The 11,050-nt window shown below is 43.9% G+C and overlaps 1 protein-coding gene across 1 annotated transcript; it reads left to right on the top strand.

The window, feature by feature from the left end:
* Window positions 1-215: 215 nt before the first annotated feature.
* LOC131880898 (estrogen receptor-like) lies at window positions 216-7,100 on the top strand. The gene is made up of 2 exons (XM_059227619.1): window positions 216-849; window positions 6,135-7,100. The coding sequence occupies exons 1-2, from the start codon at window positions 739-741 to the stop codon at window positions 6,927-6,929; spliced, it is 906 nt and encodes a 301-aa protein (XP_059083602.1). The 5' UTR covers window positions 216-738; the 3' UTR covers window positions 6,930-7,100.
* Window positions 7,101-11,050: the final 3,950 nt, after the last annotated feature.

Raw genomic sequence — 11,050 nt, 5'->3', positions numbered from 1 at the left:
GTAGCTGAATGAGCGACACGTTTGAATTAGCTCAATTGCAAAGCAAACCAATTTCAATATCGATCTTCTACAACTCTCATACCCAGCCTTGTGTGCAGGTCTGTTGCTGTTGAAAGCAACTTCCCACAAGGCGTCTCATCTAGCCCCCGGTCAATCTGTGGCTACTTAACGTGACTCCTCTGCCAGTGCTTGGTCCTCTTGGTCCTTTAGATCTTCTTCTTCTTCTTCTTCTTCTTCTTCTTCTTCTTCTTCTTCTCCTTCTCGTTCTTCTTGAGTTGATTTAAATGACCTGATATTGTGAAGATGTTCCTCGGTGGTTGCTCCTCCTGGGCTTCTCGCTCCTTGAGTTACGAAGTGAGTGAGTGAAGGAGCTGACTAGCTGACTAGCTAGCTAGCTAGCAAGCGAGCGAGTTATCAGTGAACTATGGTCAGTGCATGAACGAGCATGGATAAATCAGGACCAACAACACCAACTTGGAAGTGACCTCCAAATAATATTGGCCCATCTTTTCGTTCATACATCTATCCCATACATACACAAGCACACACACACATACAAACACACACATTCATCCACTCGAGTGCCATTGCAAAAAAGATAACACACACTGAAAGACACAGTTAATCAAGACAACAACCACGACACAGGTCTCGAAGTCTCCAAGTCGTTCTGAGCATCCATCCATCCATCCATTCATCCATTATTGCTAGAATAAATAGATAAATACATGCTCTAAGATGTCGCTCAACGATGCCAATCATAATGGTGGTGGCCATAGAAGCCGACGAAACAGTCACAACAACATCCCTGGACCCTCGTGCTCATCTTCAGCTTCCTCCCCCCGTTCGGTAAGTACCACATTCCATTGGCCAATTTGGTTATTTTTTGCTCGACTCGCACATTCCGCGAGCTCCCAAGTTCTTTTTCAAAACACCTCCGGTATCATTCATCAGGAGTGACTTGGTTGGGTAGCTGTTGGGTGCCCACTTTTTGGGCGGTGACCGATGGTTATTTGGATGAAGGTAGCCGTCAATTAGAGTCCCAGGCTAGGCATGGTGTGTAGTATGCCGTCCATATGCAGTCCGGCCAGAAATTGAGGATGAGTCTCTTTCTGACCTCCGAGCACTTCATCCATCTCCGTAACATCCTCACTCCTCGTTCCTTGGTCCATGTTTCAAAGTGAAGTGCTTCTGGCATGAGAAGCCTGACCCAAAAGTTTGATGGACGACCAACTATCAATCAAGATGCTTGTCTCAAATTTGTCTGTTGTGAGATCGGCCATATTCTATAATTACTAATTAATGTCTGATTTGGTCAGAGGTCGCCCACCAAAGGAAGGGCGGTTTTTTCATCCAAACCTAAAAGTCAAGGACCCGTGCCCTCTAAACAGAGAAATTAGAAGAAGAAAAAAAAAGCCATTTGATGGATGTTTACCAAGTCGAGTCAAAAGCAGCACTTCTTGGGAGAGGTTCTTTTCATCTCGACGGTTCTTACATGTACGTACGTATATGCATACTGTGGGCATTCATTGTGACCGGATCCCCATCCTATAGGATTGACTGGCAGAGCCTCATCAAAAAGAAACTGTTGCCACGTTAATAATATGACTGACGAGTCGGCTCAAAAGAGTTTCGTAGAATACCGCGTGGGAGGGTATTTTTATTGGTATTAGCTTTGTTTTTCCTTGGCCTACCTTTGAGCCATGGCTTTGGTTGGGAAGAGGTTCTTTCAAGGAGCCCCACTCTGCCCCGCTCCTCTCTCTGAGAACAAGCGTGAACATCAATTACTACGTAATACGTCATGATTGAGCGCAAAGTGCCAAATGGAAATTGGCCACGTCGCATTCATTGGTGAGCATTGATGGGTGCTCCAGTTTGAGGGGCTAAACTGTTTATTTAAACCATCCAGACCTTCATCACTTGGGGTGTCAATTTGTAAACGAGACATGGACTCCATTTATCAGATGATGGTTGAAAAAAGATCCAGACAGAATTTTGTCTCTCAGACGAGTGATTGATCGATGATGATCTGAAGCAAGTCAAGAGCACTACGTAAAGCATCATGTGTGATCTGATTAATTTGATCCACGAGAAACACCCAAACACTCAGACGACGGGGCAATTCTAACTTGGAAATTGCTCTTATGGTGATTTTTACACCAATTGGATTGCCTGAGAACTCGACGTTCATGTTAGGTGATGACGTTCGAGAAGAACACCAATGAACGGCTGCATTGGCAACGATTTGATTTGTCAGTTCGTGGAAATCCTTCAGTTCTACTAAACTTATTGGTCATAATACTCGGTCCATCCCAAAACAAACCAGTGGTTAGATCGAAAAAGATGAATGAAATGAAGACGGTATCGCAATTGGATCTACATGTGTAGTGAGATTTATGTATATGAATCTTTCCCCATTCATTTTAAATCGAGAATTAGTTCATTGTAAAAGTGAGCGATCAAACACAAATTTTGACTAACACTGAAAAACGATTGGCTCGATCTTATATCAATGATTGAATTTTTGATTCATTGATGGTTTTAGTGGGAAATTCGTCATCAGTCCCCCCGTCGACGAGATCCCGAATTTGAATTGCGTGGTCATTAGTCAGTTTAGCAAAATCTTCGATAGCGAAGATCATGAATGAATTGAATCACATGTCAGAATGGGTAGGAACACAAAGTTAAATGCAAAAATTTGACAATACTGAATAGAGATCAACCATGTTGGCCACCAAATCTTTTTTACAATATCTGGTTTCATCTTGAGAAAACGAGCATTGTATTTGGTTTTATCATTTGCCGAATGATCTTCAAGTCGATCTTGAATCGTTGACTTGACCCTCCTTCCTCTTATTGTGTCTCAAATGTGCTTAAGGTAGGCTTAAAATATCTCTAAATCTATCCATGCAACATTCTGATGAGCACCCTGATGTACAACATCAGATAGATTGGTTTTCAATCGGTGGGTGTGAACTGGCATCGAAAATTCGCCTCGAAAAAGGTCGGATTGGAGGATCTAACCGCGTAGCTCATTCATAGCAGGAAGCAGTATTATCCTTTTGTCGCTCCATGTGGTACATATATCATTACACAAAGTTCATTTGGTATCCCCAAAGTTTTGACCAGTCAAGGACACACGAGATGCATAAAAGAGTTGTCTCAAAATCGTACACAGACCAATTTGTTTATTCAACTTGACTTACTCCTATGGGGTGGAATATGTCTCTTAAGACTTGCGTTCCTTCCATCGGTTGAAAAATCCGCCAAAAAAAACTATTTATTGGCTGGATCCGTTCCAAACTCGCTTGAGTGACAGTCTTTGGCATGACTGTCATCAATGTAAGTGGTTACATAACTATATGGGTTTCTCAGCCAATTCTCGAACTCACCAAACTATCATCCATCCATCCATCCATCTATCCATCCACCAACGGTAGTGATCTATCTTTGGGGGTCGCTGTTTGTACTTCGTTTCCAATCCCATCTCGTTGGACCGATTCAAATTTCTCGTCTCGTGTTGCCACAATGTCGTTCGATACAGTGGGCTCCTCTTTTGGGCTCCCAATTGGTATCAATCATATCAGACCATCTCGTTTTGACAGGAACCCATCGCAATGATGCCAGTGGATTCAAAACTGCCGCCTGGATCTTGAGGTGGTTAGGTTTTTTTTCTTCTACCATGTGACCATGTGAATGTCTGGCTGATGGTCGATGTCTTGGAAGATGGTTGAGTGTGTGTGTGTGAGAGAGTGTGCAAAGTGCACGAGTCTGATCCCTTCAGGAGGAGGATGAGCTCCCGAAGGATTGTTTCTCAATAGCAATTAGGGCAAATTGCCTCAATAAACGCCCGTGTAGGGTTCCCCTTCAATATTCCCACTTGACACCCATGCACATACACACGTTCATAGGTACAATCAGTGTACCTACGGTGAACATACTACTACTACTACTACTACTACTATTACTATTACTACTACACATTGTTCGGATAAGAATTTTCACGGGAGTCCTTATTTTTTCGCACTTCTGCCTCGTCTTTCGGCTTTTCAAAGCTAGTTTCTTTAATGCATGCATGTATCACGTAACATGTCTCACTCGATGGTGTCATAATGGTTTTGTGAGCGAATTTTGAGGAATCCCATGCCTTGAATTTGCCCGACCCTTCGAGCGCATTACACTTTCAAGCATTCTAACGAGTGCGAATCACATCGGAGACCTCAAGATACACATTGCACAATCATCATTGATATGATTAAGGTGAAGGAAGGGACAATAAACGAGGGATGACAAGCCGATGCATTGCTAAAGAGAAGGCACACGTTTCGAACCAGATGGATTTGTTCTTGAAATCGTTGTATGGAGCAAAAATGTGTGAGTCTGACAGGATCAACCTTGTTAGAGCGACGATGAGACGAGTAGACAATTGTTCATTCTCAATTGTTCCACGGTGTTTACCCGACCTTTTTTCCTCTCTTCCCCTCTCTCTTTCCCTTGTGACGACTTATTCAATTCAAATCCGAGCGAGTTTGCGTGTTTCCTTTAATTTTCACGTCCCTGAATGAAATCAAGATGAAAACGCGGGAAAGTGAGTGAGACAAGGAGCGAGCCAGCCACAAACACGACGACGACGATGACGAGAGTGCAAGCGATCTTTTAGTTCTGAAAGGGGTCTCACTCGAAATGCGAATGCATGGACGATATGTAGTCCAGCACACATTGGTCCACATCGGACAGCGAGAGAGAGAGAGAGAGACCGAGACAGATATATATGAACATCTATCACGACTCCTGCATACAAGAAGCCTCTATGTAAGGTACGTTCTTCATCTTGGGCAATGGAGTGTCGACGGCCTACAAGCGCAATTCTTCGCAATTTATTTCCTACCACAAAATTTGATGATTTCGTTACTTTTGATTTCTGCCATTGAGTCAGACAAACGGAGAAGACGTGTACGCGTCCTTTTGAAGATGACATGTCCTCAGGATGTCTTGAATGAAAATGCACTGGCTTGTGGTCACAGAACACCAGTTTAAGCACATAAATTGGATTTTTGAAACGTATATCTCTGAAGTTGACGGTCACGTAAAACAAACCTTGCCAAGTTGACCGATTTGCCACAAATCAACGAGTGGCATTATTGGGCCTTGATTCACTTGTCCGGTCATCCAATTAGAACTAAGGAAGAGGCTCGACAGTGTAGCACATATTGCGGACACAACGCAAAATAGAGTATGGTATTGGAGTATGATATGAAACAAATATGCAATGATGAATCATGAATGGCTTTTGTCTCACTCACGATTGACCAACGGCAAATTATGTAGTGAAAAAAAAAATGCTTTGTTGAACTTTTTGCAATTATGGTCCTCATTGTGTGTCAAAGGGTCAGGGCCAGGTCTAGTCATTATGAGTATTATTAGTTATTACTCATCATAGCCATGATGATCATCATTCTGTCGGGGTGGATTATTTATGTAGTGTCCTGCTGTTGAAGACGACCCTATTATCAGAGTGGAAGTTCAAAAGACTTTCATTCATGCGCAAGGTAGTACAGTACGTAAGCCCGTCGTTCGATCGCTGTGGCCGATCCCCACAACACATTATGTGCGTACGGATGTGGTGCTGTAGTCGTTTGGTCGTATGGGTAATGTAAAGAGTACATGTGAGTGTACCTTACATAGCATGCCCAAGTACAAATCCTATCTGTTGGTGACGTGCCGGATACAGATGGGGTCAGTTGTACTTGACCTCCTTTCAACTCAACATTAATCATTGTCAAGAGGGTATAATTCACCGGGATTATTCAATTGCAGGGGCCTCACGGAATCCCCAGAGTTCACGTATCACTTACCTAAATCATCCTGTGCAATTCGAAGCATCCTTTAGGTACACGTACATGTACAGCTCACCCAATTGGGCATCCCAATCAGATGAGGCTATCCTAGAACTTATGATCTACAAAAGCATTGGAACTCCGAGAGCCAAAATGAACTAGACACACTTGCTTTGGTTTGCTCTTACTCATTGATGATCCACAACGAACTATTACCATCAAACTCATGTCAAAGCATGATGAAATGATTGGGGGATTGCATTTCATTTCATGGCCAATCCTTCTTTCTCTTTTCAGGCCCACAAACAAGACAAGAGCGATCCATTGCAGAATCAGTTGTGCCGGGTGTGCCACGAACCCGCTGCGGGCTACCACTTTGGAGCGTTCACTTGTGAAGGGTGCAAATCTTTTTTCGGGCGAACTTGCAACAATCAATCCATTGTTCAGGACTGCAAAAACAGCTTCAAATGTGTGGTGGACAAAAAGAATCGGACCGCGTGCAAGGCGTGTCGGCTGCGCAAATGTCTCATGGTAGGGATGTCCAAATCGGGTTCCCGGTATGGGCGGAGGTCGAACTGGTTCAAGATCCATTGTCTCATGCAACAGACTACCTCCAAGAAAGAGTCTAGCTCAAGTCAAGAGGGCGAGAAACAGCGTCCCTTGGAGGTACCCATTTCCAAGACTGACCTTTCCTCGCCTATGTCTTTTTCATCTTCGCCGTCACCCTGTGTTCAGGACAAATCACAACAACAAAGGCAACTAGTCACGCTGCCCCGGGATCCCGTTACAGCCGGTGCAGGCTTAGCTTTAACCAGTCCATTGCTCCTCGGGTCCATTTTGGCGCAATATCATCGTACTTGGCCGTTCCTGAATTGGCCCCCATTGAAATTGGAAGGACTGGACATACCGGGTTTGCCCCTGTCACCGTTTTCCGGCGATCCCGGACCGGAGGAAGGCCCTATGGACCTCACGAAGCCCGCACGTTCGGTGGTTAGCAAAGACGCTAATGAGAATGTGATTCATGAGTCTGAGGAAAAAAGTAATCCGCGAATTCTGGATTTAACCATCACTAAAACGGGCTCGTCAAATTGAAAAGAATTTTAAACTGAAAATAAACGAATGCGCGCCTCGTCCATTTTGCAGCCTATTCCTCGTTTTAAGTGCATCAAAGAGCAGCTCTAATGGGCCATAAATCCTCTGGTAAAGTTCAGTTATAAATCCCATCTTCTTCTTGGACTTCTTCTCAGGTGGGAGCTATGGGATAAGATGCTGAACAGATTTTGACCATTTCAATTCCGGTGATTTCATTAAGGCGACACTGTCCAAATGTTAATTAAAACCCTCGTTAATGTTTGTGCACAAGAGGAATCAAGAACATTGGCTGCGAAATCCTGTGTGCTAACCAGATAAGAGCTCGTTCTTGATTAACTTAGTATGTTGGTAACAGTTTAACCCCATTGGTCGCCACTGACCTCCACTGCGTAGTTGAACGATGGTGCATTTTGTTTTGCTTCCACTTGAGATTATCGAATACGTTTTCCCCCATAAATGTAAAGATTCAGAGAGCGCTCGGGGAAAAATTCATTGACAATTAGCCTATTGAACAATTTAAGGTATCTTTTGTAAGCCAAGTTTACTCACTCTTTGAAATCTCTCGGGGTGAAAAAGGAATGGCATTGATATGATCAACAATGGCGAACATTCGCTCGACAAATTGAAGAGCATCACTCTTGGTACGACTCGGAGTGGCCGCAGTTCCCCAGTTAAGCAAATAGGTGACGACCACTTGCACATCAATTTGAAAGTGAAGAAGAGAAGTGCATCTTTGCTTTGTGAATGGCCAAATTTGACCGTGAAGGTGGTCTGATGGTCCAGCACTGAGAATGACCTGGGATTGGGCGTTATCGGGCCAAATTATTCAACAATGTCACTCGTTCAAAGGCTCTTTTCTTGGACGCTTGATCTCGGCGAGGGCAGTGAGTAATTCAGATCAGGCCTGGAAGTCATTCGTAAAGCAAGGGTTAATGTAAGGTGACCCGAGTCTGACACCTCTATTCTTGTATCTACTGTGGAGTAGACTGGTCTACTGGTCCAAGCATTGCTCAACGCTTGAACCCTCTTTTAGCTGCTACACACCGATGAATTAACAGTCGTAGAACCTACATACCGTACAGTGTATGTACGCTCAGCCTACTTAGAGTGCGTATATGTATGTACGTATATTTACTACGTACTAGGTAAGGCAATACTGTTACTGCGACTTTAAGGCTTAGTTGGTTACTCGTCGGATGGTGGCCGCGGAACTCAAACTCGCTGACTGGAAGGAAGGGAGATCAGATCAGAACAACGGGGATCACGAACCTAGATGGATGGCGAGCCAGTTGGTTGGTCAAGGAATTTTTCGCTTCTCTTCACTCCTCCAGTGAGTTTGCGATTGGCTCAACCAGGAAGTGGTTTAAACCAGAGTGACCCGAAATTACACACCTCTTTGTTACTATAGCTATGCTCAATTTGCCCGGAGGAGGTGTAAAGTTCGAATCGAAATGGTTTCTCTAATGAGCCTTTAGGGGGGTCATTCTCAAAAACCTTGTTTGTTTTATGGGTGTGTGAAAATGTACCACCTGCTCTTTGGATTTTCGAACAACAATGCGCTGGATTCCCAAATGGACGGATGGCACACCAGTTTGAGTGAAATAAAGCTAATGATACGAGTCTGAACTAGATTTATGGAACTTGAGCATGTAGGCCAGGGGAAGGGTTCCGTGGCGTCACCTTGGACTAGGAGGTGTTTATCGAGGACAGCTCAAGATAGGGGGACCCCAGCCCCTGCTTCGCTGGGGCATGACCAACCTCATTGTATAAAGGAGATATCATCTCTGATTAGCCTCCCCCCACCTCAACTTGAGACTCAAAAGAGCTCGAGTGATGCCAGTTGAGGAACCCAGCTGATCGGGTTAACTTGATCCCGTGGCATGTCCTGGTCTAAAAGTGAGGTAAATTATTTTCATTAAAGATGCTTTGAAACGAGTTTTGGCTAGTTGCTTTTGTCTTGTCGTGACCAGGGAGGTTTGACCGTCATGGTGGTAAACTGCACTCATAGCTGACAAGAGACAAGATCCATAACTCTTATTTGGTGGCGATGGGGCTAGTGCTTCAAGGAATTTGGCCTTGCCTAAATAAGTCATGTTAACAAAGATGTGCCCACTAGACAGACATGACTAGTATCCTTAGTCGAGAGCTAAATAGGCCAGTCAACCATGGAAGGAATGACGCCCTGGGCGACCCGAGGAAGCCCCCCCCCCTTCTCTCTTCTCTTTGGCACCCTGACTGAAGATGAGCAGAGTGACCAGATCGGAATAAATCTGGCTAATTATCGCTTGAGGCGGAGGAACATCCTACCCAACAAGCTATCATGGTCAGTTATGTTTTAGAGCAGATTCATCGCAATAAAAAGAAAAAACTGTCTTTTCATACATTGTCTCGACATAGCTAAGTTGTCGATGGAGGCAAAAATGTTAGTACCTGGTGGAGGATAGCTGAAAACGAGTGCAGCTAGCTCTTCAGTATGAAAATGGCCGACGATTAATTGCCATAATAAATTAATGAATCTCTTAAGGTCAATACGAGACTTACGGAAGATCTTAGCAATAGCAACCCGGTGTGAAAAGTGTTTGGCCAAAGGGAGTGTATGCTACGGTCATTTGTTAGAGAGCAAATGATAGTCAAAGGTCAATCGACCAAGTCAAGGCGGCATCAAAAGAAACTTGAGTTAACCGATTGACCGACTTGCCAATCCAAAATGGCCTTGCCGAAAAGAAGCACTTCTTTAAATCCAAATGAGCTGCGTTTTAAACCCCTTCTTGAGGGAAGCGAGCAAGCGAGCAATGAGAAGATGAGGCTGAAGAAGAGGAAGAAGCCATCTCTTCATAAAGGATTAAAATGGCCAAGAGACCACGACAATGAAGATGGTCTAAAAAGGGTCGGAGAGCGATTACTCATGTGAAAGTGTCGAGTCAAGGTTGTCATTTCCAAACGCAAAACCCTGCCAGCCAACCAGCCAACCACTTAAAACTTAAGGGGATCACTTCAGAACATTGTTAAGGGCCATTTGAGGCCTGGGAAGGCCCATGACCGTTCCCCGATCTCCCTATCTCCAACTCCAAAGCAGTACAAGTACCGGGACATGAGTTGTGATCTGGTTTCAAAGGGCGGTTTTGCTCGTGTTTCCCTCGACAATTGGGTGATCTATTGGCCCCGGTTGAAGGTGGTAATTTTTACCTGGATTTGCCGAGGAGTGAGCACTCCAATTGGGAACGTTGGACGTGAGCACCTTGCCCATTATCTTCTTGAACTGCCAAGATCGTCCCGACCCTTATTCCAAGCCATATCTATCCACACACACACACGCACGCATGAATACTCATGTTTTGGGGAAATAAAATACTATTACAGGTTTGACTTGTCAAAGACCTAGCCATTCCCTTGTCCTTTTCCTTTGGACAAAAACCATCTACCACAATTAAATGAATGAATGCCTCTCACAATGCGAGAAGCTAGGCCGATCTGAGCAATGCCCAAGTTTGGTTTGAATGAGGAGGATGCCTCAGCCTTGTTACTGATCGACTCGTCAGATAAGATGAATGTCATTGATTGTTATTATAGGTTATTGGTAGTGAACTCGAGATGGAGAATGTAAGGTGTCCTAGTTGAGAATCGTAGTAAACACCACAGGTGAACAGGGTCCCTAAATTGAATTGAAACTCTTTCGTTCAAAGAGCATCTCCTGGACGTTTGAACAAATCGGTGCCGAAATAATTTTAGCCACGTTCCAGGAAATCACTGTATCAACCGAAGGGTCAGGTCGTTAAAATTTGCCGATGTTTGAGGCAATCATTAATCATGATTTGGGAGGTCAGAATCTAGCATGAATCAAATCTAATCAATATCTAGTTAGATTTTCAGTGGGCAAAATCCAGCATGGAGTCAGATCTTTAGTGGCACATGAAGCAGAGTCTTAGACTCTATCAATATGCAAATCTAGTATGAATAAGAATGATTCTGAAAGTGAATCATAGTGAAATAGATGAAAGAGGCTTTTAGGCATAAAGAAATAAGTCGAACATGTAACGTGCAAGGCAATCATTTTGCCCGTGATAATATAGTTTGTAGGAAATAATTTAATCAAGGTTAACGTAGACTTCTTATCTTAGCTA

This window comes from Tigriopus californicus, chromosome 5 (assembly GCF_007210705.1).
Source record: "Tigriopus californicus strain San Diego chromosome 5, Tcal_SD_v2.1, whole genome shotgun sequence".
Taxonomy (NCBI): Eukaryota; Metazoa; Arthropoda; class Copepoda; order Harpacticoida; family Harpacticidae; genus Tigriopus; species Tigriopus californicus.
The sequence above is the reverse complement of the archived record's forward strand: the minus strand, read 5'-3'. Positions and strand labels throughout refer to the sequence as shown.